Source organism: Danio rerio, chromosome 24 (assembly GCF_049306965.1).
Source record: "Danio rerio strain Tuebingen ecotype United States chromosome 24, GRCz12tu, whole genome shotgun sequence".
In the NCBI taxonomy this organism is placed as follows: domain Eukaryota; kingdom Metazoa; phylum Chordata; class Actinopteri; order Cypriniformes; family Danionidae; genus Danio; species Danio rerio.
The window spans coordinates 30,995,355-31,021,792 of NC_133199.1; the positions used below are offsets into that span (position 1 = coordinate 30,995,355).

Genomic DNA, 26,438 nt, shown 5'->3' on the forward strand with positions numbered 1-26,438 from the left:
GTAAATTAATAAAAACAAAGATACAAGTTAAATTGCACAGTGCTTTAAGGTTTTCTAAAGAGTCTAACAGAATTGAGGCACAGAAATAAATGTAAATGAACACTAAACCTTTTCATAAAAAATTCAACAACATCCATTTTTGTGTCAGGACAAATTTGAAAAACTTTTGTGATCCACTTCAAATGTTGACTACAATAGTCTTCAGTGTAGAAATAACTAAATGCATTTATTCTTTGTTAAAGCTAAACATTTGATAATTTCTAGTGCCCAAATGGTTTGAATTTGCTTGAAATCTTGCACAGTCACATGCGGGCCTAAAAAATCTGTGCTTTCTGGTTAATTACAATCCCAACACAACATTGCTGCACTACCGCACATTCAGACTTTCTTCTAATATTATAATTTCAGAAAAGTATAATTTGCAAATTCTAAATAGGGAAATCCTATTATCAGCCAATGACTAATAAAGTACAACATTGTTCACAGCCATTTAAATTATTTTGAAGTCATTCTTAAATGGTATTTTGAACTGAATATTCAAATTAGCGTAGTTAAAAATAAATGGACTTTTAAAATGAACTAATGTACGAATATAAAACCAACTTTAACTCAACGTCATCATCAACTAACCCTTGACTTTCAAAAGTGTGTTCTTGTGAGAGAATATATTTTGAAAAATGCAACTAGTAAACATCCCAGCAGACACACAATGTCACAAGACATTAATATTAGGTTACATTTAGGTTGTGATGTCAGGTGACCAAAATTCTATGTCTAGCCAATGTCTAAGGACAAAGTTGTTTTGATCACCAATAAAAATGTCAAATGGCGTTGATATTTGGTCGATTTTAGGTTGTGTTGGAAAGTGACCAAAATCCAACATCTTAAACCAACGTCATATTGATGTCAAATACTGGCATTTATTCATCAGGTATGACGACCAAATTCCAACGTCTGATAGAAGTCATAGAGGTCAAATACACACAACGTCAAGCACTAACATCATTAGCTGTTGATATTTGGTTGTTTTTAGGTTTGGAAAGTGACCAAAATTTAACGTCTAATAACTTTGCATACTGATGTTGGCCTGTCATGGGTTATGATGTCAACCTAAATTTAATTTCCACCAAAAATGCAACGTCTTAAGACGATGGGGTATAAAATCAATCTGACGTCATGTTGACGTCCAGTCTCTGCTGGAATAGTAGCAAAAACAAGTATGAAGGTCAGTGGTTGTCAGATTCCAAAATTCTTCAAAATATCTTTGTGTTCAATGGAAAATAAGAAACTCATAAAGGTTTGAAACAACTTGAGGGTCTGTAACTAATGAATTTTTGTGTGAACTATCCATTTAACTTGGCTATATAGGTTAGCAATCAAACTATGCTAAATAACTTTTATAAGGTTTAACGTTACAAGTTTAAATTCGGTCACACTTTCTCGCTGTCAAGTTGCAGCAAATCTTTGTATCTTATTTTCCCTCATATAAAAGCAGAGCAGTTATTAAAATCATCATAATTTTTCCACACAACAAAGGTATCCACAGAATAAAATAAATTTAGCTGAGTAGCCTAAATAATGACACCATTTTTAAATCTTCCATCAAGGCAAACACTACATTACAGATATGTTGTATACATTATATGTAGGTTGGACACGATTGATTGTATAACCTGTAGTGATTACACTAATCTGAAAATCAAAACGAAAGAGTTCCTTACACGATAGTCTTTACAGGAAAGTAAAACCTGCAGTTAGTTTCCTTGGTAGTGAAGCGCTGCCCCGCCTCCATGTTTTTTCATATGAAGAGAGAAGGAATTTTGCCTCAGCTTTTGTCTCGGGCTGCAGTAACACACATACACACGCGATGGTCAGCATGACAAGCTCACACACCATGCAGTATATCGGACTTCTGCTGCTGGCTGCAATCCTCCTGCAAACAATAGCCGTGGCTGTAACTTTCATTTACTTCAGCAACGTCTTGTCGACGGTAAGGGCCGAGGAGTTAATGCGTTTCTTTGCACGTTGCCTCAGAACTTCTATAAAGTTACCCTGTACAACTCGCTATGCATGGTGCAGCACTGAAATGCAGTAAATGTTAGACTTTAGATAGATTGAGTGTTGTTTGCTTCGTTGCTCGGCTCGTTTGTTGTGAATTCTTTCTTGCATTTTGTGTAAGTTGGTGGAAAGCTGCCAACAGGTCGCTCAGTGGAGCCTGAAGTACAAGTTAAGCAACAGTAGACTCTATTTGTAGTCACTGACAATATATATTTAAATAAACAAAAGGAGAATAACTTGGCATTTAATATTTGTAAGATGTAACTTTTATTATTAGTATTGTATTTAGTTAAAAATATCCATAGAAAAGGCTTAATTTGTGTCCTCTATATATAGAAATATAATCATAATTGATTAAATGGATCTGGTTTTGTATTCTATTTTACAAAACATTATAGGCTATAATTGTTCAGATAAATCATGCAACGTTTACATCTTACGATGATAATATTTCAGTTACAATTTGATTATTATAGAATACGCTTATTACTTTTGCATTGTATGTATTAAAAGTGCAAATTTACCTTTTGAACATTTATTATTTGATGAATATGACTTCATGTTTGCATTTGCACATATAATTGTGAATTCATATGGTTTAATGTGTCATTTTGTTGAATAATAATACCTTCTTTTTTTACAGTTAAAATAAGAATATGATGACAAGTAATTAACATTTGACATTATATATATATATATATATATATATATATATATATATATATATGCATTAAAATAAATATTTGGCATGTTTATCATATGATATTATGATTATATGTGCATGTAAATGATCATAATGAAAAATAAGCATTTAAATTATGCATTTAATGCAAAAGAAAGGCCAATTTAATATGTAAACGAATTAGTATTATTGTTTTTTTTTCATTTATTTGCTTGTGCATTCAAGAGAGATCTAAAGCAGTGGTCATTTTATATCTGCTTTAATTGATTTATGATTTATCTACTAGAACCTAAAGTAAAAAAATTTTTTTTTTTTTTTTTTGAATGTATGCAAAACAAAAATGAATAAATGCTCATATGGGGCATGCAAATTCATCTCACATAATATCCCATTTGTAATTCACAGATGAAAGAGACGTTCTCCAAGAGCAGCGTGTCTTGTCTTATGCGGGCCAACCTCAGGACTATTAAGGGTCAGGAGCTGAACGGGGCCGAGGGCAAGGACGACCCCTGCTGGCAGGTCACGCAGCAGCTCCACTTTCTGATTGAAAAGGTATCCGCTTCTGAGGGGGCCCATAAAGTCATAAAGCCGCCCATGGTGAAGACAAAGGACCCATTTAGGACTCGGATCGGTTTTCTTTTTTAATTAATAGAGGAATTTCCTTAATTTTTCGAAGCTTAGATCGAGTAAACCAACCCAATATTCAGAAATGATACTGAAGAATTGGTCTATTCACAATGCTCAGTGTGACCTGATATGTAGTGTTTGTTTTTTTTACAGTCAATGTCCAGTCGATATCAGAAAGAAATTACATCTGCTGTCAAAGGTATGTTTTTTCAGATCACATTCACATCGAAGGGTAGTTCACCCAGAAATTAAACTTTGCTGTTAATTTATTGGCCTTCTATTTTACTCGCTATCTAAGATGAAGCCACCTTTTTCTTCAGTCAGATTTTATGCTGAAACCACACTTCTTGGGGATTCATAAAGTGCTACTTACACTTTAAGAGTCAAAAGAACATATACCGCCAACACAAAAAATGAACTCTCATAGCACTTTAAGATACATTGAGGCTTTAAAAATGCAAGAACCTGAGCATAATTTCCAACATTTTTCTTTAATAATGATTAGAAATCTATCTTCGGGAGCCACGGGTATTACTTGTGTTCACTACATCAAAGTGTTGCTGACTTGCATTTTATGGATCAGCAAGAAGAATAGGTTCAGCTAAAAAAAAATTGTCATCATGATATACTTCAGGCTGATTTATACTTCTGCATTAGAGTGATCAGCGTGACCCACGGCGCCTGTTTTCCGTGTAGTCATGCATTTAAATTTCTGCGTGCTGTTTGTGTTGCTCTGCAATAACACTTCTGAAACACTAGCTGGCAGTAGGTTTTTTATGTTCCTCTGTGTTGCGTTTCTTTGTGGGCATTTTGTTTTTTTAATTGGCGGATATGGAACAACATCAATCATAAGGTAAACACAAAACAAAAGTTTCCATCTGGAGGACTTCATAAAGCTTGGCACTTGTAAACGCTCGCTTCATTGGGCCCTCTCAGCACCACCCACGCTTGTCATCAGTACCAAGCCGACCAGTCACACAGCTTGAGCTACGCATCGTTGCGATGTGTAGTAACATTTTTTGAGAGGTGCGCGTCAGCCACGCCAAGGGCTATAGGATTGCGTGAAGGCTATGCTGGAGCATACACATAACTGCCAACACTCCCGCTTTTCCCTGTAGTCTCCCATATTTCAGACCCATCTTCCGCCACCCTCCCGTTTTGTTATTTCTCCCGGAAAACTCCCGTAATCTCACCTGCTCCTCAGCTTTTTGGTATACTCTATAACAGTCTATAAATCCCCTGGATTGACGTCTTTTGTATAGTATACGATAGCGGCAGCTGCCCAAAACCTGGTGCATAATAGAGTTACATTGCTGTGTTATTCAGACACCTCATCCCTGACACCTAGACATCCCCACCACTCCACCCCCGGTCTTCCGAATTTTCGGAGACAAATGTTGGCAGGTATGAGCATTTGCGTGCGCTTAATGCAAAAGTATAAATCATAAATTAACAGCAAGTGTTTAATTTTTGATGACCTGTCCCTTTAAGTTTATACAAAAACACAAACAACAAGTGAATTAACCATTTTTACAGATGAAGTCTCTCGTGTTCTTCCCTCACTGGTGATCCAAGATCAAGAGGATTCCTCTCGGCCTAAGATTGCAGCCCATGTGACTGGGAGTTATACACCAGAATCAGAAAAAGACGGAGCAGGTACTTTTCTCTACTGTTCTAACTAATATAAATGTGTTTATCTTTGGATCAAAGTTCATGTTCACCTTTTCAAATCTACTGAGATATGCAATTGGATGAAATCCAGATCAGATAAAAAGCCAATAAGCTATGCAGAAATCACACAAACGCTGTTGCGTCCCTGCAAATAAACATTGTTTTTATGTTGGCTTCCCTGAAAGGAAGCTCATAAAACCTTTAATGTAGGTCAGAGGACATGCTTTCCTCTTTAAAAAAACAAAACAAACGCACTGTTTCATCATATCTCTGTAGCCATTTGCCTGAAACAAAAAGCTGGTTTGTAACTCAACCCGATTCTTTGAAACGACCCCCTCCCTTTTCATTCGTCTGCCAAATGCTGAAACAATGCAGCTTTTCTATCAAACCCGACCCATAATCCTTCTCTTTGGCTTGACAATGCAGGTCTACCAAACAGGAAGGTCTACGGACAGAAGATCCAGTCTTGGGAGTCCGAAAAAGGTCTGGCTTTTCTCCAGAACGTGGAGTTAAGTGACGGAGAATTGGTGGTACCTCAGGCTGGCCTTTATTATATCTACTCGCAAACGTATTTTCGTCATACGCTGATCGAGGAAGACGAAAGTGCTCGCGAGGATGAGTACGGCTCGATGGGCGAATCGGTTCGAGGGAAACCGATGTTGCAGTATGTTTATAAAAAAGTAAGCTCCTATCAGGTGCCGATTCTGCTAATGAAGAATGCTCGGACGACATGTTGGTCACGTGACTCCGAATACGGCCTTTATTCGATCTACCAAGCTGGGCTTTTTCAACTCGGAAGTGGAGATCGAGTGTTTGTGACAGTCAGCAACGTAAGCACAATTGACATGGATGAGAAGTCAAGCTTCTTCGGAGCATTTCTGGTGAGCTAGTCAGTAAAAAAACGCACTGGATGATTTGTTTCGAGAGCCAATATGAGGAACAAGACTCGGCTTGCTTGGTATTTCTACCTGAGAATTCTTTGGAATGGCTGCCAGGCACCTTAAAACATTTGGACACACTTGCCGAGTTTGGTCTCTTGCCAAAACAGTTGAACCTTGATTGATGAGAGCTCAGAAAGGTGCAAATATTTGGCGCTTTTTTAGCGTATGGCCAGCGGATCTGATTGTAAATCAGTTCCTTGGTGAAATGTGTTGGAGCTCAAATTCAGTGTGTCTGCCTGGAAGGGGCGACGATATAAAGCGAGGGGCTTGCCAAGTCATTTTGGAAGCGAGTTTGTTGGACAAGATGCGTTTGTTGTCCGGGCAGGAAAAAGGAAAGCGTGATTCTTCACGCCTGTGGAAGACCTGTTTGTGTCTCTTCTCTTTGAACATGCGACCTGTATCGTTTTTTAACAATTGAAAGACTGATTGTAATGTTGAAATGCGGTTGGAGAGATTTAGACAAAACTTTGTGTTATATAAATCAAACCTTGATTGTTTTGCTGACATATTGCGAGTGTCACTTTCAGCACTAATGTGTTTATATGACATAATTCATTCCTAAAGCATGAATCTTGTACATTGACCTAAATGTGAAGATCACTGTGACTTTGTAAAATGGTAAATTGTCTTGTATATAATGTCTTTTGTATATATTTTTTACCAGCGTTAAATGTGGGAATATCCACTCACTTCAGATAACTTTCAGTACTTTCCACATTTTCATTTGTTCTTTGTAATGTTTTATATTTTTTGTAACATTTTAATCTGAAACTGACTTTCAGTTTAGCATAACTATGTACGTTACAGTACACTGTGTTCTCCTGTTTTGGATATGTTTATTTCCCTGGCCAATTTTTTTCCAATATTAAACAAATATGTAATTTTGTTAAAACAATGATTATGTGATTCATTACATTATAATTGATATTAAAAATAATAATATTTTCATATATTATTAGTTTTTAGATCCTGTAACTATACTATAACATTTCTGTAAGTTTAATATATTTACTAGATTTTCTAATATATATATATATATATATATATATATATATATATATATATATATATATATATATATATACACACACACACACACACATACATACATACATACATACATACATATATATATATATATATATATATATATATATATATATATATATGTGTGTGTGTGTGTGTGTATGTGTGTGTATGTGTTTGTAGTTTAAAAGAAAAGTATGGATTCAAATGCCAATTTATTATTAATAATACCAAGTTATATTAACTCAATCCACCCACCCTGCCCATGTTTATATGTAAATATATGATTACAAATACATAAATATATCTTTCAAGAGTTCACACTTAGCTGATGATTGATTATAAAGCTAGTTTGGCATGCAGTCCCGGAAGAGAGCCCTGAGCTCATAAGATCCTTGGGCTCCCTCCCGTTTGCAAGGCGAGAGAAGAGTTTGAACTCAGGTAAATCTCGAGAACTCCCCTGCTGTAGTAGCTAATGAACAGATAGGGATTGCTCTTAAGAGAGAACTACTTAATAGGAGCATGTCTATGGTGCCGATTTGAATAGTCAATCAACTTACAGTAGAAGTCAGAATTATCAGCCCCCCCTTTGAATTTTTTTCCCTTTTATTTAAATAATTCCCAAATGATGTTTAACAGAGCAAAGACATTTTCACAGTTTGTCTGCTAATATTTGTTTCTTCTGGAGAAAGTCGTACTTATTTTGACTAGAATAAAAGCAGTTTTTAATTTTTTAAAAACCATTTTAAGGACAAAAGTGCCCAGTTAACCTAATTAACCTAGTTAAGCCTTTAAATGTAAGTTTAGGCACTGAAAGTGTCTTGAACAATATCTAGTAAATTAATAGTTATTAAAAGTATAATGCTTAGAAATGTGTTGAGAAAATCTGCTGTGTTAAACAGAAAACTGGAGAAAAAATAAACGGGGGCTAACAACTCCAACTGTAAGTTGCATGTTTTGGACGGTGGGAGGAAACAGGGGAACCCGGAGGAAACTTACGTGAGCAGGGGGAGAATGTGTAAACTCTGCACAGAAACGTTGTTGGCTTGGTAAGGACTAGAACCAGTGACATTTTTGATGTGAGAAAACAGTGGCCACTGGGCCACCTAAAGGAGGAGGAGTAGAGTGGAAGGGGGGATTCTTCTAAATGAAGATGGATGTTATATGGAACTTAGGGTATTTATAGTGGCTTAGGAATCGTCTGATTGGTGAATCATAAATTGGATAATGCGGAACCGGCCACAAGCAATAATAAGCATGTGATCCTCTCGAAATTAGTTTATAAATAAACTTCAATCCCTACTTGAATTAAAATTTCTGTTCAAATAATTGGTATTGTGTTGTCTAGAAAATAGTATAAACCATTTTAAAAACAAAAATACAAATTTTACTTTAAATTTGGAAGAAAACATTAATTTCTCAAGGGGTGTCCCTAGCAATATCGGTCCCTATGCACAAGTATTTTAAGAGGGACCACCAAAGAAAAAGTGAAGACCGAGGGGTAGAGGCGATGATGTGATAGTGACATTACAGTTCTTTAACGTTAAGTCCAGAGAGATCTCTGCAACCCTATGCACTCTGTCACCCTCACTTACTACGCCCCTGAATTATTTATATATATATATATATATACATACACACACACACACATACATATATATATATATATATATATATATATATATATATATATATATATATATATATATATATATATATATATATATATAATATTTTGCATTCCCACTTAACCTAATTAAATCTCATCTATAACTGCAACACTGAATAATTACATTCACTACAATTATTTCATAAATATTAAAAATCTTTTGAGGTCAGGGGCAGATTTAACCAATAAGTGAGGTAAGTGTGCTGCTTAGGGCCCCAGGAAATCTGGGGTCCCCAATAAATGCCTTTAAGTATAAATAAAAATTATACATTTTATATAATGTTATTTACAATCCTGTTTAGTATTGTAAAGGTCTTACATATAGAATGTTAATTGTTACATCTACGCAAATTTGTCCCCCACCCCAATCATGAAGCAGTCCAGCAGTCAAATCAGGTTAAGATTTAGCTTTAAAAATTAAATACTTTTATTATTTTTAATTTAAGGAAACAAAAAATTATCAAAATTAAAGATTGCATTAAGACAAAACATAGAAAAGGAGAGAGAAAAACACTGGTATAAATAAAAAGAAAATAAATATAAGTACAAAAGGTGCAGTTTAAGAATGTTGGGCCCCTTGGATGGAATTGCTCATGGCCCCCAAATCAATAAATCCCCCTCTGCTTGAGGTATACAAAAGCCATGCCTAATGATTTTATCATAGCCATTTCTGTCTACATTCTGCCCACTTGTGGTAAAAGCTTGTAAATACAGTTACTGGGCAGAGATCCAGCACATTACTGCACCCCATGGATTTGTTTGATTGCACTATTAAGAGCATATGATTCCAGTTAACCATCTATACATATATATATTTTGGAATAGTATATTTCTAACCTATGATATTTCAGGTGCAGTGTATTTTCATATATGGATTTTCGTCTTTCCACACAAAAGATTAAAGCCAAGAAATAAGCCCACCTCAGCAATATTCTAAGCTGCAATATGAATGAAATGTCTCATTAATATTGCATGTCAGCCACTGGAAAGCGATTCTGTACTAGTCAAGAAGAAGTCTAACAAAACAATGATTTCTCCACAAGGTATATGATCTGTCAGGAAAAATAATGTGTACAGGAAGTTACACACACATACATGGACAACATTGAGATTGTAATGCACTCTTATTATTGACTGCATCACAGGATATTTGTTGGACATATGCCAGGCATGTCCAAACTCGGTCCTGGAGGGCTGGTGTCCTGCAAAGTTTGGTTCCAACCCCAATCAGACACACCTGGTCTAGCTAATCAAACTCTGAAGCTGCGGTCACACTGGACTTGTCTCCCCATAGACTTCCATTCATACAGACGTGAATGCGTCAGACCAGAAACATAAGGTCGTGCATCAAGTTTTGCAGGTTGCTGCCATGCAAAGTTCAAGCTTGGTGTACTCTGACCAGCGAAATCGCATCAGTTGACTGCGTGAGACCAACCGAGGATCAAAACATGACCTCTCTGAACAGGAATTTAAACCATAGAGCAATCGCTCGCTTTTTAAAATGTCTAATCATCTTGTTTAATCCCACCCCTTTTCGCAGCACCGTGAGACAGATTTTCGCACAAACTCTGGTGTGACCGCAGCTTTACTAGGCTTTCGAGAAACATCCTTGCAGGTGTGCTGAGACAAGTTGGAGCTAAAACCTCCAGGACCGAGTTTGGACACCCCTGCCTCACGCTAACTAAACAAGTATTTCTTACCATGTTCCTAGAGTTCCAGCAGCTCTGCATATTCTCCATTTCTCCTTGACCAAACACACCTGATTTAGATCATCAGCTCATTAGCATACTGAAAGACCTGAAATGGGTGTGACAGACAAAGAAGACGTCCAAAAAATGCAGTGCTGGTGGTCCTTCAGGAGCGTGGTTGAGAACCACTGATTCTAAAACCTTCAGAGAAGCAAATGCAAATCTAAAATGATTTTTGAAATGAAAGACAAGAGTCGTGTTAGGATTTTTCTTTTTTGTGGAAATATGTTACATTTATATTACAGGTATTTAAATGCCCCAAGGGAAAAAAATAACAGTTTGAGACAGCAAAAAACTAGCACAATCAGGACAACAACATAATTTAGACAGAAAAACCGTACATACTGCATCTGTGTGACTTGCATCTGTAGAAATGGTATCCAGCTGATGCCCTCGGTGGACCGTAATCTATGTTAAGTGATATCCAATAAATACTGCAAATGTTGTTAATGTAACTTACAAAATATATCATAAAATGTACTTTGTTTTTTTTGTTTGTTTGTTTAAATCGAATTCATTAAGTCTGTGTACAAAAAACGGTTTTATAAATACAACCAGTCTCTACTGATGCTGTAGGGTACCATTCGTTTAACAGGTCTCGTCCGCTAGCCTACAAACTGAAAATCTTCCACATATGCACATAGCGTGACCCGCAACAATGAGGTCAGGTATATCTTGCTAAAGATCGTGCCTTATAGATCACTTGAAAATTAACATAACCCCTTTACCTAAAGAAACTTGTCTCCTCCTAAAGGTGTGCGTGTAAACCGAAAACATTACAAATGATTGAAAGGCACGAGCTTCAGCAATAGCTTGTATAATTGATAATGTGAACTGGAACAGAATCACAGTAGCTGCCTTATCGATAGCTGACTCTGCTGGCATCGGCCCCTCACTACAGTGCCACCACACTGAAAGCAAGCCAGTCTGGAAAACAGGGCGATGTTAAAGGAGAATCATCTGAGACTCAGTCAAACCTCATGTCCAATGGTTCATCGAATCCTTTGTCTTCGTGTGGTCCCGTAGCCAAGAAAGAGGCCACAGGTGAACCAGCCGCGGTGGAGACGTTCAGCATCCCGCCGGCGCCGCTGCCGGTGGCGTTACGCACTGCGATGCTGGTGACGTTTATGCCTAGAGTTAGTCTTGTCTGCTCGAGTGCCTTTTCTGGCACCGCGAAGGCCTCCAGCTTTTTTTCGCCGTTGGCCATGTAGGAGTTCTGGCAGCCCCTGCATATGCAGTCCAGACAGGCTTTGCGGTTGGAATAACAGGGGCATCGCTGTCCACGGCATGTAAGAACACTTGGGTTTTGAGTTGCTCTGCCGCACTTGCAGCCCTTTTTCTCCTGCGCCTTTTTGTACACCACTTTGGTGGGGCTGCCGGGAATGAGGGCGCTAGTCAGAATCCTGTCTTTTATCTTCTCCTTGGATTTTGGAGTGCCTTGTTTGGATTTAGTGTACGCCTTCTTGGGTCCATGGTGGTCTAGGGTCTTTTTGACAGGTTTGGCAGGCACTAGTAATGTCTTGCCCACCTTTGGAAGGCCACCACCATTGGGCACCACTGCCATGTGCGGGATAGTCTGTGCAGGAGATTTTGGCTCACACTTGATCTGAACCGGAGCGGAGGCTCCCAATGTAGGACCACAGATGAAGGTGGAAATGGGCAAGGGTTGGATCTTCTCACTATCGCTTTCTGACCGCGAGCGCTTCCGATTGGACCGTGGTATTCGCGGCGTCACTGCAGAACAGGATATTCCTAAATGTTGCGGATTCTGCTGGGACACCGGATGTTGGGGCACGAGGACTTCGTGCGAGTCCTGTGGAAGTGAGGAGAGTTGCCGGCTAGAGTCAACCGAGGAAAATGGTCCATTTAAGTTTCCCGTAGATTCAAGAGTTGATTGCAAAATAGCAGGACACTCATCCTGGGAAACATGATCTGGTTCTAGAGTCCTGAGCACTTCCTCTACACTCAAGAGGAGAGTCCCGCCATCGTGTTTAATATCCTCGCTGAAACCACAAATGTCCATGGTGCTGGTACAAAGCTCCTCGCCAGCTGCTGCCACTGCCTCGCAAACAGGGATTTCATTGGTGAAACTCTCTTGCTTCACTTCATCACCCCCGCTACTCTCCGAGTCTGGGACACTGGCTTCTAGAGAAGGTAAGCTGGCAGTCAATTCCTCTACATTGGTCAAGCCATTGCAATCCTGTAGACCATTCACCCCAAGAGGGCTGAGGCCTTGCTCCTTGATCTCTGTGGAAGGGGACTGGCCCTCATCAGGGAGCGTTTCAGAGGTTGAAGGTGTTGGTGATTGGTTTGTCAGACTCAGGGAGAGTGACTCCTCCCCAAGGCCCTCCAGTCCCTCATTCAACAGGGACAAGATGTCTGAAGACCCTTCCACAGTACTTGAAATGTGTTGAGCGAGAGGAGAATCTGCGATGTACTCGCAGAGTTTTTTGTAGCAATCCACCAAGATGCACAACTGCTTATTCTCTTCAAACTGCTCATAGTCTTTACACCAGCTGCACGACGGTTTCATCATCATCTTTTTGCCTTTACATGATTTACAGACATAGTGCTGGCACGATGAGTTGGTAGGAGCGATTGGATCTTGTAGCAAATTGCCTAAGTGATAAAAAAAGAAAACATATTTAGACCATGAAACAACAGTCTGGGGATTATTCCGACACATTAGCATGCAAATTATACAAATCACCGCCTGCTTGCATGCTGTACCTTTTAAAACGATCTATCAGATCTGTAATTAGTTTTCCAGATCACAAGCAATATTACACAAGCATTTCATTAGACATGGTTGTGTGGTATCGAAGAAAGCATATGCGAGGATTTGAAGGGTCATGTGATGCTTCATGGTGTGGTTCACATTACATGCTAGGCATATGGTTAGCAGGGATATCAAATGCAAATCCAGATGCAGTTTTATAAACACAAGCACAACAAATAAACATGCACTGCTTAATACAAACAATAATCGGGTTTTAGAAATTATGCATGGATTATCAACAACTAAATTAAAAGATAGCAATGAATTGCCTGCTTATGATGAATTACATTTAGATTATCCTATTCACACTGATGAAGTTAATTTCTAGCTGATTAATTATAAAATAAAATAATATAAAATTATTTGAAATACAGAATTGCGTGCCTGGAAAAATGTTAATTTTCTTAAACGTTATAATTGTTATTAATAATGAAAAATATACATGGCATATATTTTATATATAATAAAAAATTTAAATATGTATTTATATATCAAGGTTTCAAAGGAAATCAGGAAATATTTTAACAGTAAAATATAAAGGTAACAGTTGTAACATTAATACAAAATGTATAAATATTTTTTTAATATCCATTACATATTTATTTTGAAAATAATTAATTATTAATTACATGGATAATCTCTGAAGAAAATTATTTGGTTGCCAGCATTTTAATATTAAAAGAATAATGCTAATTAATAAATAAAAACTATATTTAATATTTCAATTTTCCACTGAAACCATCTAATAAATACAGTGCTGAAAATAACATGTAATAAAATAAATACAATAAATAATTCTAAATTTATTTAAGTTAATCTGGATCCCTACACAAATCTCTAAATAATTAAATAACTGTTTATGAATATATTAAGACCAAATATACTTTAATCATAGTTTCTATAATCCATGTATTTCCATGCAACCCCTATGACAAATGAATCTAAGCAAGCAATTACAGCATGTCTTGAAATATAAATTGCTAAAACATCCAGGATTTAATATTATTATTTTGTCTAACCAAGCAGGCAAGCCATTACTATTCAAGCCCATGCGTCTATAAACACAGCCTAAATGCACTGCTGTGTGTCTGAACGCCCAGGCTCCAGTTGTCATTGTAGGTCAGGAATTCGTGGCCTCACTGGGGGTGTGTCATGTTGTCTGGAGCTTCGCGTGCAATAATAAAGCATCAAGCAGAAGTGATCATGCAAGCGTGCAGTGATGAGGCAGAATAAAACGGGATCTCTCACCACACACAAGGCAGGCGAGAGACTGTCTGAAAAAGGGCAAGAGCTTATAGATTTCCGCCAAAGCCTGGGGGTCCCGGGGATCGCACTGCAGCACCGACCGACAAGCTGACACGTAGAGAGTGGTCGCATTCACCGGGTTCATCTCAGCAGTGTCGTGCTAGACGGATCCACTTCGGGGAGGAAAATAAAAGCGTGAAGGAGCGACGGTGAAAGCCCACGTATCATCAACGTCGCGTGCAATTCCGTCGACTGTGAAATGTCTGTTCATCGCATGCAATTAAAACCACTCCATCTTAACGCTTGCCCCTCTTCCACGGCACGAAATACGACCAAATCCTCGTCATCATCGTGTGATGAAACCACATCCACGGGGGTCAGGTTGAAAGCACAATTCAGAGATGCATTTGCACGATTTCTGTTTTTTTTTAATTCAACAACAACACGCTGGTGGCGCTCTTCGCCCCACTGGGCCTCCGATTACCACCAAATTCAAACAGAGAGCACAGATTGCCTCCTTGTGTGATATGGGATGAATGCAGTCCTTGTTTGCGGTGCTATTCCGCCTGTTTGTTTATTTATTAATCCCGATACGTGCTGAAGCTAGAATGATAGCAGCTACACGCAAACACCGTCACTCTGTTATTGTCCGCCGCGCTTCATGGCGCTGCAAAAACAATAATAAACGAAAACAGACCGCCTTTTGTGCTCCTTCCTTTTAAAAAAGACTTTAAGGTGCAAGATATTTACTATGCATCCATGCGAAGTGATTTCAAGTCGGGTGTGAGGAAAAAAGCGGTGTGAGTTGAGAGGCTGTTTGATGTCAGTGTGAGCTGCGCCTCAGAACAAAAACAGGCCGCTTCGCTTCTTTCCTGCATTCTCCCGCCGCTTTCCTGTCGTCTGCGTGCGTCGAGGGTGTTACGCGTGCGAATTTATCATCCACAAAACATTCGTTTGGAGAAGAAGCTGGGAAATTATATATCCAGTAGCGATATTGAAATGTATCTGTATTTGAAAAGGCTTCTCCCCTCCCTTCCTCTCCGCAGTAGAACAAGGAGGGGGAGCTGCTGTACACATCTCGCGAGAGCTGAAGCGCGGCAGCTGTGGGAGAGGAGGGTGGTAATCTCGCGATACATCAGCTTTGGAGGCTATAAGGAGAACACTCGCGAGAAGGGAACGCTAGCTGGTGTGGGCGACTGGTTCCCTTGGTTACATAAAGGTTGAGATGCGGGGCGTGGCGCGGGTGAAGATGAGGCGGAAGAAAAACAAACTAAAAAAAAAAAAAAAACTAGACATACAGAGACGTTATTCAAGAGATTCATTAACATGCTAAACAAAATACGGGCTATAAATGTAAAATACACCCACTAAAATGTAATTCTGTGTAAAATGTTTGAGTAACGAAAATCTTTATAAACTGTTTGATTATTAGGCTATATTTAACGCTATTTCTATAGATCATTTCAATGTGATCATGTCATCGGCCCATGAACATGTCCTGCTTGTTGTCAAACTATTTCATAACTAACAAGAGGCAATTCAATCATAACTTCGTGTTTAAACAGCGGTCATGGCATCATTTGTCAATATGTAGCTCCTTTTGGTTTATCGGAAGTTGTAGAAATTAAAGATGTAAAACGGGAAATACGCTGGGACCATTGTTTTTGTTTACTTCCCTCAAAATGGTCTATAGTTTATTCAGTGCATTTTCAACATAATACAACTATCCTTCAAACCACTTATTTATCATAAATATATCTGTGGAACATTTGTTCACCTTTTAAATCTTTCATTTTTTCCTCTGGATTTATTAGGGTTTGAATTAAAAGTGAATATTTGTTTTAATCCGTAGGGTCTGACAACACTTTCAAATTTTAATAAAATTTATTGTCATTTTTAAAAAAGTAAAAAATGTGTGCCGTGCACATTTTAATTTTAAGTTATTTCCATTTTCAATTTATATTTCTAGCTTCATTTTATTTTATTTTTATAAAAATTACAAGTATGGAAAATGTTGAAATGGTACAACCATTTGCATAAAGTAAAATATGCAACTGGAATCGTTTGACCCATATTCTTTCTCAGTTTTTTTTGTAACTGTATTAATGTTAATTTGTTGACATGACCTAATAATAAACAATACTTAATCAATAATAAAAAAAATATTATTTTAAAGGGGTATGACATACAAATTAACATTGTAAAATCGTCATACCTTTTTAAAATAATTAATTTTTGACACTGCCTGAAATCAAATCACATTCCAAATAACTTTTACTGTTTTTTTATAATTACAAATTACTTTTCCAGCCTTTGAATTGTTTTTGTAGCCTTCTCCTAACCTGTACATTTCTAAACTTCATCCCGAAAGTGTTGAAAAAGCACATTTGAAATCATTGGATTTGTCATTTTAACAGCGCCATCTAACGCGTACAGCAATTAATACATTTTGTTTTCTGCCCGATTTCTCAAGTGCATTATGGTTGCAGGTTTTTTTTTTTTAGATAATTTGAATTAAACCTTCACAATACATTAATATTATATACCAAATTGCGTCATTATTTAAAATAGAATTTATCCTAAAATAAATTATCAATATACTATATAACTATATAATTATTTATTATTCACAATTACTTATGTGTATGTATAATATATATATATATATATATATATATATATATATATATATATATATATATAAAATACTATACTATCTCTCTTTAGATTTCTTTCTCTCTGCTCAAACTATTCATGACATTTCTTCCAACTGTAAATTAATTTCATTTAGAGGGTTGTTTTTGCATTGAATAAACAAAATAGATGTTTTCACATGTTCATATTCTTAAATAACACAGTACCGACACTTTATCTTTAGAAAATTCAATTTCTAATAACCCTGATTTATAATTAGATTCATTAAATAATTTACCTTCGACTCAGTCCCTTTAATCATCAGGGGCCACCACAGCTGAATGAACTGCTTACTTATCCAGCATATGTTTTACACAGCGGATGTCCTTCCAGCTGCAACCCAGTACTGGGAAACATTCACACACATACACTACGGCCAGTTTAATTTATTCTATCCACCTATAGCATATGTCTTTCTACTGTGGGGGAAACAGGAGCAACCGGAGGGAACCCACATGAACACAGGGAGAACATGCAAACTCCACACAGAAATGCCAACTGATCAGGCCGGGACTCAAACTAGCAACCTTCTTGCTGTGAGGCCACAGTGCTAATCATTGAGCCACTGTGTCACCCAGTTATAATAAAAAAAAGCTCTAAATGTCTGACAACCTTGATTTAGTCACAATACAAGCAATATCATTTTAAGATTTTTTTAGCCATTTTTTCTGTGTGTGTGAGTGTGTGTGAGTATGTATATATGCACCAACACACACTCCCTGCTGGCAAAATTATGTTGGCTGAAAGCCCGTTTCCCAATAAGACCAATGTTTGTTGACACAGTTCTTACTGTTCCTTCCCTGTTTCTAAGATTTCTCCTTATTCCATGGAGATTGGAGGAGAATGTTATTTTTTTTTACTTAGATGTGCTTCACATAATGTCCCACATGGTCTAAGAATAACCAAAACAAACTTTGTTCATAGCAACAATTAAAGTGTATTAAAACAAGTATGAAGTTGAAAATACTCAACATTAATTTTAAATACTTTTATTTAAACATTTTTTTTAAAAAAAGCAAAGTTTGAACAGTGAAAAGGTTAAAATAAATGACAATCCCGCAGTTTGACTGGAGTCTTGAAACAGGAAAGCACCAGTCGAAACGCGGGTTCTGACATCACTCTTCAACACCACACAGGTCCAATCAAAAACCTGCTCCGTGGAGATTCGGATGGACATAAAAGCCCAATAAACCACCAAGAAATGTTCACAGCAATACAGTATTGTGTGAAAAGCTACAATGTTTCCACAAACGCACAGTAAAAAGGTAAATCACTGAGCAGACTCTAAACAAGAGGAGGTAAACTTCTTTAAAATCAGAACAAACGAGTTCTTCAACAAAATATCTGTATAAAACACATGACCAGTGTCTGAAGTATTGAATACTCCCCTGTACTTCCTCCTCAAATAACAGCTTTAGCTTTTTAAAAAAAAAAAAATGTGGGCTTAACTTTAATTCATCTGCTAAATCTGAGCAATCGAACAACCAAATGATTAATTTAAGGCCAATAGTACTTTTGGATGAACTTGAAATATGAATACTTTCTGACCAAAATCAGAACTTGAATTGGCGTTAACGCATGTAGAAATCAACAGCATCACACAAATGTCTGATTAAACCGCATCTGCTCTGAGAAATCAATAGATATGATATGTTAAAAAGAGAAACCGATTTGGTCAAGATGATGCTGAAATCGTATCGCCATTGAGGATTTTCCAGGCTCTCTATGGTCCATCTGAACTGAAGGAAATGCTGACTGACAGGAAAGCTCACAATGGGATCATGGGCTGATGACGAAAAGTAAGAGAGGAAAGTTCACATGCCTGCGTACAGTTGTGTGAAACTGCTATTTAAAAAGAACTAAATAAACATTTGAAGTGATTCTTGTTGGTTGCTGGTTGCGATCACCCGTCGAGTTCGAAATCTCTCCTAAAACATCTGCATTCCGAATCCCTGTTAGGAAAAGAGCAGATGATTAGCACTTCCTTCTTAAAGGGCACCTATTTTCAAGATTTAAGATAAATCGTTTGTGTCTCTAGAATGAGCCTGTAAAGTTTCAGCTCAAAATACCCATCAGATTATTTATTATTCCTTTTTTATTCTGGGAAATCTGAGTTGTTATAACATTTAGCTGTTTTTATTGCGAATGGGATAGTTCTCCCTGCCTACCATTCCCACATGCATGTCAGAGACATAGCCTTCACGTAGACAAACAGCACAGTGACAGACAAGAATGAAGCAGATCTCCCTAACTACAGTAAAAACTTTCCCAATGGTTATTTTATATACACTCCTGAACAAAATCTTGAGACCGCGGGAAACATTTCAGCTATTCACATTTTGCACTAGTAGATCATAATCCGATTTTAAGTACTGCTTTAAATACCCAAAGAAGACAGGTGAAAAAGCCAAAAAATAGAGAATAGGCAATTTATTCAAAAAAGAAAAAATTTAAACTCAAACAGGCTTAAATCAGCTGATCAAAAATTTAGCACTATAGGCCAAAAAACACGACAATAGAACAAAAACTGTCAAAAATGACTCCATATTGAGTAACACCTCCATTCTTGTTGATCACTTCAATAACTCGTTTTGGCATGCTTGATACAAGTGTTTCCAGGAGGTTGGTGGTAACGTTGCTCCATGTGGTTAAGATGGCTTCAAGAAGGTCACCCAAGGACTGGAACTGGCGTCCCTTTTTGCAAACTTCCCTTGCCATCCATCCCCAAATGTTCTCAATGGGATTTAAACCAGGAGAGCATGCAGGATGGTCCAAAAGAGCATGGAAGAAGCGTTGTGGGCATTGTGAACTGCAGCATTGTCCTGTTGAAAGTAACTGCACAGACGAGGTCCTTTAGTCAAGAGGAATGCCCGCTGCAACATGTCCACGTAATCAGCAGCTGTTTGGAGCCCCTGCACAACCTGAAGCTCAAATTTTACCATTGAAGGAAAAAGCACCCCAGAACAAGATGGAGCCTCCACCACTGTGCCGTGTAGAAAACATCTCCTGTGGAATCTTCTTGTTATGCCAGTAACGTTGTAAGCCATCAGGACCATCCAGGTTACATTTTTTTTTTCATCTAAGAACAAAACTTTCTTCCATTTTTCAATGTCCTATGTTTGGTGCTCCCTTGCAAATTCCAAAAGGCCAAGTTTGTGGGCGTTTCTTGTGTGGGAGAAGACGTGGTCTTCGAAGACGTTTTTTTGTTCTTGAAGCCCTTCTTTCGTCTTATATTTATTGGGCTACAGTCAGCATCAGTAAAGGCCTTAATTTGGGTTGAGGATCTGCCTGTGTCTTCTGTGACAGCTTGTCGGATCCTCCAGCTCAGTGCAGGTGTAATTTTTTTGGGTCTACCACTTGAATTTTTTTTGTCCCATAGCACTCAAGATCTTTGAAGAAATTTAAAATGACTGTCTTACTGCGTCCAACTTCAGCAGTAATGACGCGCTGTGAGAGCCCTTGCTTGTGCAGCTGAACAATCCTGCCACGTTTAACAGAGAAAGCCTTTTTGCCTATGCCATCTAGAGATCATCAGAGTGTCATTAGCTGATCTGAGCCTGTTTGAGATCAAATGCAAATTTTTATTTAATTGCCTATTCTCTGTTTTTTTCACGTGTTGCACCCGTGTCTTCATTTGGCATTTCAAAGCAGTACTTACAACCTAATTACAATCCAGTCGATGCATAATGTGAATACTGGAAATGTTTCCCTCTGTCTTATGATTTTGCTCAGGAGTGTATTTTTTTTTAGCCTTTCTGCAAGATGAGTTGCACACAACGTCGTTATAAAGTTTGTGCACGTGGACATAACAAATGTGAAAGGATATACAATGCTGTATAGACATATATTATTTTAATGTACAAAATAAACCTGATTGAAGTCCACAAAACGGGATTAAAGCATCTTCTTTAATAATTGTAATGACACTATGTGGTTGTGGAGATGAATTACACCAATTTTACTTTATTTATTACAGATATGCACTGTTTTAAAAACGTTTTAAACTTATAAAACTCAAACTTGATGTGCAGATGATCACAGAGAGCGGAATAGATCTTTTAATCAAACTTGCTTTGCGCACTTTCTGTCTTGTTGATATGATTATTTGCGTTACTACGGAGAGATGTTAATACACGTCTGTTAATCAATTCAATGGGCGGAAAAACCACACTCCAACGTCACGTTGTGGTAGGCCTCAAATATGAGGGATTTGGATCCTATTTTAACATAGGGAGATAAAAAAAAAAGAGAGACTTATTGTGTTTCTATCACTCCAATTTGACCGTGGACACACTTTACCTACAGACAGATCTGTCCAAACAGCTTCCAAAAGGTGATTTTCATCATGGGTGCCCTTCAAAACGAGTTATAGCTAATCAAATTCCTCTTGTGTACTTACAGGATCGTCTTCCATTATGGCTGTAGAGTCAAAAAAGTCTGGTCTGAGTTCGGCTCTTTCTCTTCGGTTTCTCGACGCCGGCTGAAATGTGAATTGTAAGGTAAGATCAAAGTTAAAGTAATTTAACTGATGAATAGATGTTGCGATTCCTGATCACCAGCAGAAACATAAAAAATACACTGAAGGACACATCTCTGAACTCTTACCAGATCTATGACCATAGTATCCTCAAACTCCTCGTTCATGTCCTCTAGTTGACCGCGCGATGACATCATCACGTCCTCAAAGATGGGCTCAGCATCATCCTCCATTAGGCCTCGCCTGAAAGACATCAGGTTTAATTAATATTCTGATAGATTCAATCTCTCGGCTTTAGTTTTGTGATAAGGCATTATTTGTTTATTAAGAGTTAGGTTAATAAGTTTTATAAGGTTAGTAAGGTTAATAAATTATGTAAATTGATTTTTTAAAAGTATATATTAGTCATTCATTCTTTCATTTTCTTTTCTGCTTAATCCCTCAATTAATCTGCATGAATTACCTGACTATTCCTAAAGATGTTAGGTGACCAGACAGTTTCTTTAATGAACATAAATCAAACCAAAATATATTGTTTATATTTACTGGGAAATAGATAGGAATATTCAACAGGGTTTCTGCAGGTTTATTCAAATCAAATGTAAAACTTTTTAACACCATTATAATTAATAATATAATAATAAATATATAATAATAATTTTAGACGTATACAGGGCTTCGCATTAATGATCATTTATAACGGCCTGGTCGGTTGCCACCAAAAATAAATAAATAAATAATTAAATCCCCCCAAAAATCTAATGTAATTATTTCTTAGCGACATATTTTAATGTGTCAAAACAAGAAAACTGTAGTGGTTTACACTTTTTTTCAACATAATATTTCTTTTATATGACAAGTTTAACACTGTTAAAATTTATCTATTATGGAGACAATGACAAATAATCAAAAATGTACATTTGTTGACTTTTGGTCCAAATTGATTGAGAACAATGTATCATGTAAAGTTATATGTGGCTCTGTTATCATCATGAGGAATCGTGTAATTGTTTCTATTTTTCTTTCTACGATAAGAGAATTTAATTTAGAGAAATTGCTGTAAAAAAAAAAAAAATAATAATAATCAAACAGCTATTGTAAATTGGATCCTGCTGATCATGCAATAAAAAAAAATCTAAAAAAAGGTTTTATTGCGATGGATTATTAGTGATTGGATGGATGTCGGCCCGATTAGGTAGCTTTACTTGGACAGAGGACAATTAAGACCTGTTAAAAATTATTTAAGACCTACAAGACAATATTTCAGTGAATTTAAGACTTTTTAAGACCTAAAATTTAGTTTTTGAAATTTAAGACATAAGACCCAGCGGGGGGACCCTGATTCCAAGTCATCTCATTTATACTGTGCTCTGTCTTTTAAATACAGCTGAAGTCAAAAATTATTAGGCCTCCTATGATTTTTTTCTTTTTTTCCAAATGATGTTTAACAAAGCAAGGCATTTTTCACAGTATTTTTTCTTCTGAAGAAAGTATTTTGTTTTATTTTGGCTTGAATAAAAGCAGTTTTCAATATTATTACCCCCGTAAAGCAATTTTTTTTGATTGTCTACAGAACAAACCATCATTATACATGTATACATATATAAACAAATACACATAAGCATACATTAACAATATAATATTTAGACTTATTTTCCAAAATATTTAGTTTTGCAGTTAAACAGTTTTAGAAACTGCACGCGACTGCTATAAAGCCCTCTCGTGTCTCACTGCTTCAGCAAAAGGCTTAAAGCTTTGAGAAGTGTCATCTGCTTTGGTGTGATTATGATTACGTACACCTGCTGTCTCACTCCAGCGCTGCGTGATTTCATGTAGTTCATCCCGCTTCTTTCTTTTCGGTTCACTTCCTCCATCTTCTGCTGATCCAACCATGACATCTGCATCTGTGGGCTGAAATCAGGGAACAAAGTGATGCAACAACAGCCTCACAATTGCTTCAGCCGCAGCTCAAACTGCAAAACAAATCAGTCTGATCTACGTTCATCAAAATGTTCCTCCACAATGCAGGTTTCCCACACTTTCATGGGCACCAAATTTAAGGACTTTCATGGACTAATAAATTTTAAATCGAGCAACTTAAAAAGCATATACAGGACCATGAAAGTCCTTCCTGTACCCAACATTTCACTTACATTGTATATTTGCATTAAAATGTCAGTAATGATGTTTGAATGTGTTATTTTAAAAAATGCTGACCGCTTTAAACAGTCGTGTTCAAATAACTTTAATAAAATTTGTTGGATATAATACTGGCAATATTCAAGTGCGGTTTCTGAAATAATGATAAAATGCATGATTTGTCATAGTTCTTGTATAAGATTTCTTTATAAGATTGAACATTTTTAAAGGAAGAATTTCGCAGTTTTTTCGTAGTCGTACAATTGTTGAAATAACACGATCAATTCTGAATTAAAGCAGAATTTAGAATTCAAAACTTTCCAGGGGTTCGTACTTTGTACCTTGCCTAAATGATCTAAGAAGATTTGGCAGATCCTGGATCTCTTAATGTTGATAACTGGTGTCTGGCTAATTTGGTTATTAAAACAATTTCGTAAATCAGATTAAAATATCTGGATGAACTGATCTGAGCTTGCTGCCTCGTTTTGTTGTCTACAGTCCACGAAATCATAATTAGCAATGCAACGATTGGCTTATGGAACAGCAGCGTAGTGACATCATCTGATTAATATTCAATTCACGAGTTCACACTTAGATATGCTTGGCTTTAATAGCAAGTTTGGCATGCTGTCCTGGAAACCCTGAGCTTGGAGATAATTGCCTGGTCAATAAGCATGTATATATGGGGGTTACTGATTACGATTGTTACTGATTTGATTGTTACTGATTACAGATGAGAAACCAGCCATGCTCAATCATATCACGTGCTCCTCTCGAAAGTTTGTGACTTCACTTATCTATGTGGGCAAAATTACAACTATTAAAAATGCATAGTAAACTTTTAAATTTGATGCGTAATAACTTTCCACCTTTGTTGTGAGCTACAGGCTTTACATTTTCAAGAGTATTTAGCAATTTATTTAGTTTTACATTTAGGGCGGATTTTCTTTATTTTAGTAGGCCTATTTAAGTTTCTTAATCTACGCAAGGATAAACTGGCTGTTTAAGTTAATTTTGCATAAAAAAAGCATTTTGATATCAGTAAAGGTGTCTGAAACATCTGCAAAGCAACAAATAACCATCATATTAGCTGTATAACATGTGCATGACTGCATAAATTATTATTCCTTTGAAAAAAAAAGTGAAATATTGTGCATGTCTGTTATCATACACAAATTGTACTAAAGCTGGTTGGTACCTTAAAATAGTACACAATTGTGTCTAAAACGTCCATAAGGAGAACCACCCCGTGACAGTCCTTGTAGGCTACTATTATTTCAGAGAGCAGATCGCATAACAGTATATTCACATTAACTATTACTATTTTCCCAAATGAAAATACCTACTACTGTAAGAAAAGGTCAGCATTCAGTACATACTTTCAGTATTACCTTTGCTTGAAATGACCCGATCTAATCCTGTTTATATGAAATGAGCCTGCTCCCAAGCATTTTTGCTCTACCAGAACTGTTGCTATTACAACAACTCTCGGAAAAGTTAAGAACAAAATGATCCCGAATCAAAATAGTGTCAAATCGTTAATAATCAAATCCATCCAACAGTAATCCTTGTGCAAAGAATGAATCCCTGCCCTTGAATTCATTCATATCTTGGAAATTTAAGTACCTTCAAGAAGCGTGGGAACCCTGACAATGTAAAACGGCTCTGAGCATGAGTCTGTTTTTCGTAGACTTTAAACTCGTACTTGTGCATGTAGTCTGGTTCTGATCCCGGTTCTGAAGAGTCCTGGTCGGGGATGTGATCTGCGGCCTGTCTGGGGTTTTCTCTCAGGACGGTAGACGTGAGCTGAGGGGTGTGGAGGCCTCCTGGTGTCTGCAGTGTGTCATTACGCATTACCCACGATCCCTCAACACTCTCCTCTATCAAAAACACACACAAAAAACAAAGTCAGACCCATTGTTGTGAGATGCCAGAGTCATAAAGTGAGGGAAAAGATTATGATGTATTTTTACTTAATGCCATGTCAGAAACAAAGACTATTTTCACAGCTTTTCATTAAAAAATATACAATTAAAAACAACAAACAAATTAATATATAAATTAGATACAATTTTTTAAAGTTAATATACATGATTCATGTTTTTTCTAGTCACACTTTGCAGTGAAGAACAATTGACCAATAGGGTCTGTGATCATTGTTTTGGGTGGAAAAAATATGATAACTGGTGTCCAATTTCTTTTTCTTCTTTTTTGCTATTTATTTTGAGTTCCTGCAAGTTCTCACAGCTGACATCAAACCATAAAAAGGCTTTTGTATTTAAATATTTCAATTTAAATTGAACTGATTTCAGATCATTATATGTGAAACACAAGCCTGAATATATTAGGTACACATGCTATAGCTTTATAACAACTAAATGGCACTTATGTCTCATTTATTTTACACCACTGCCAACCTGATTTCACCAAGTAGGACATGTTCCTGAATTAACATCTATGTTGATCCTGGAACAACATTCCAATCAGCCAATCAGAATTAAGTGATATGATCACTGTTTATGTCAAGTTTATGCTTGCGGTTAGATTTATGCACATCTACATGATTGTTATCCAACTATTATTCTTCTCTGATTTTGGGAATATTTTACAGTTATGGCTGGGTTTAGGGGCAGGAAATAGGTATGGATTACATTTTTGAACAAAAATGATGTTCCAGGATCA

General features: G+C 36.8%; 3 protein-coding genes across 6 annotated transcripts in view; 1 reads left to right on the top strand and 2 right to left on the bottom strand.

Annotated features, from left to right (window-relative positions):
• Positions 1–1,804: 1,804 nt before the first annotated feature.
• On the top strand, positions 1,805–6,871 carry tnfsf10 (TNF superfamily member 10). 4 transcript variants are annotated; one of them, NM_001002593.2, is given in 6 exon segments: positions 1,805–1,990; positions 3,146–3,292; positions 3,521–3,566; positions 4,904–5,023; positions 5,465–6,782; positions 6,810–6,871. In NM_001002593.2, coding segments are annotated over 5 exon segments (900 nt in total). In that variant the 5' UTR covers positions 1,805–1,867; the 3' UTR covers positions 5,929–6,782; positions 6,810–6,871.
• A 3,745-nt stretch (positions 6,872–10,616) lies between these two features.
• msl2b (MSL complex subunit 2b) lies at positions 10,617–14,979 on the bottom strand. The gene is given in 2 exon segments (NM_001163313.1): positions 10,617–13,041; positions 14,450–14,979. Coding segments are annotated over 2 exon segments (1,794 nt in total). The 5' UTR covers positions 14,592–14,979; the 3' UTR covers positions 10,617–11,389.
• A 3,134-nt stretch (positions 14,980–18,113) lies between these two features.
• The window catches only part of stag1b (STAG1 cohesin complex component b), a 47,672-nt gene continuing 39,347 nt past the window's right edge, over positions 18,114–26,438 (bottom strand). The window contains exons 30-34 of the mRNA XM_687028.10: positions 25,462–25,636; positions 23,415–23,528; positions 21,746–21,860; positions 21,540–21,620; positions 18,114–19,092 (exon numbers count right to left, since the gene is read on the bottom strand). Of these exons, the coding sequence (XP_692120.4) occupies positions 19,069–19,092; positions 21,540–21,620; positions 21,746–21,860; positions 23,415–23,528; positions 25,462–25,636 (509 nt within the window). The 3' untranslated portion in view covers positions 18,114–19,068. The remainder of the gene's footprint in view (positions 19,093–21,539; positions 21,621–21,745; positions 21,861–23,414; positions 23,529–25,461; positions 25,637–26,438) is intronic.

Coding starts and splice junctions, on each gene's coding strand:
- tnfsf10 (XM_073940252.1), top strand. CDS start 1,868: ATGGTCAGCATGACAAGCTCACACACCATGCAGTATATCGGACTTCTG. Junction 1,991..3,145: donor TCAGCAACGTCTTGTCGACG/GTAAGGGCCGAG, acceptor TGTAATTCACAG/ATGAAAGAGACGTTCTCCAA. Junction 3,293..3,520: donor TCCACTTTCTGATTGAAAAG/GTATCCGCTTCT, acceptor TTTTTTTTACAG/TCAATGTCCAGTCGATATCA.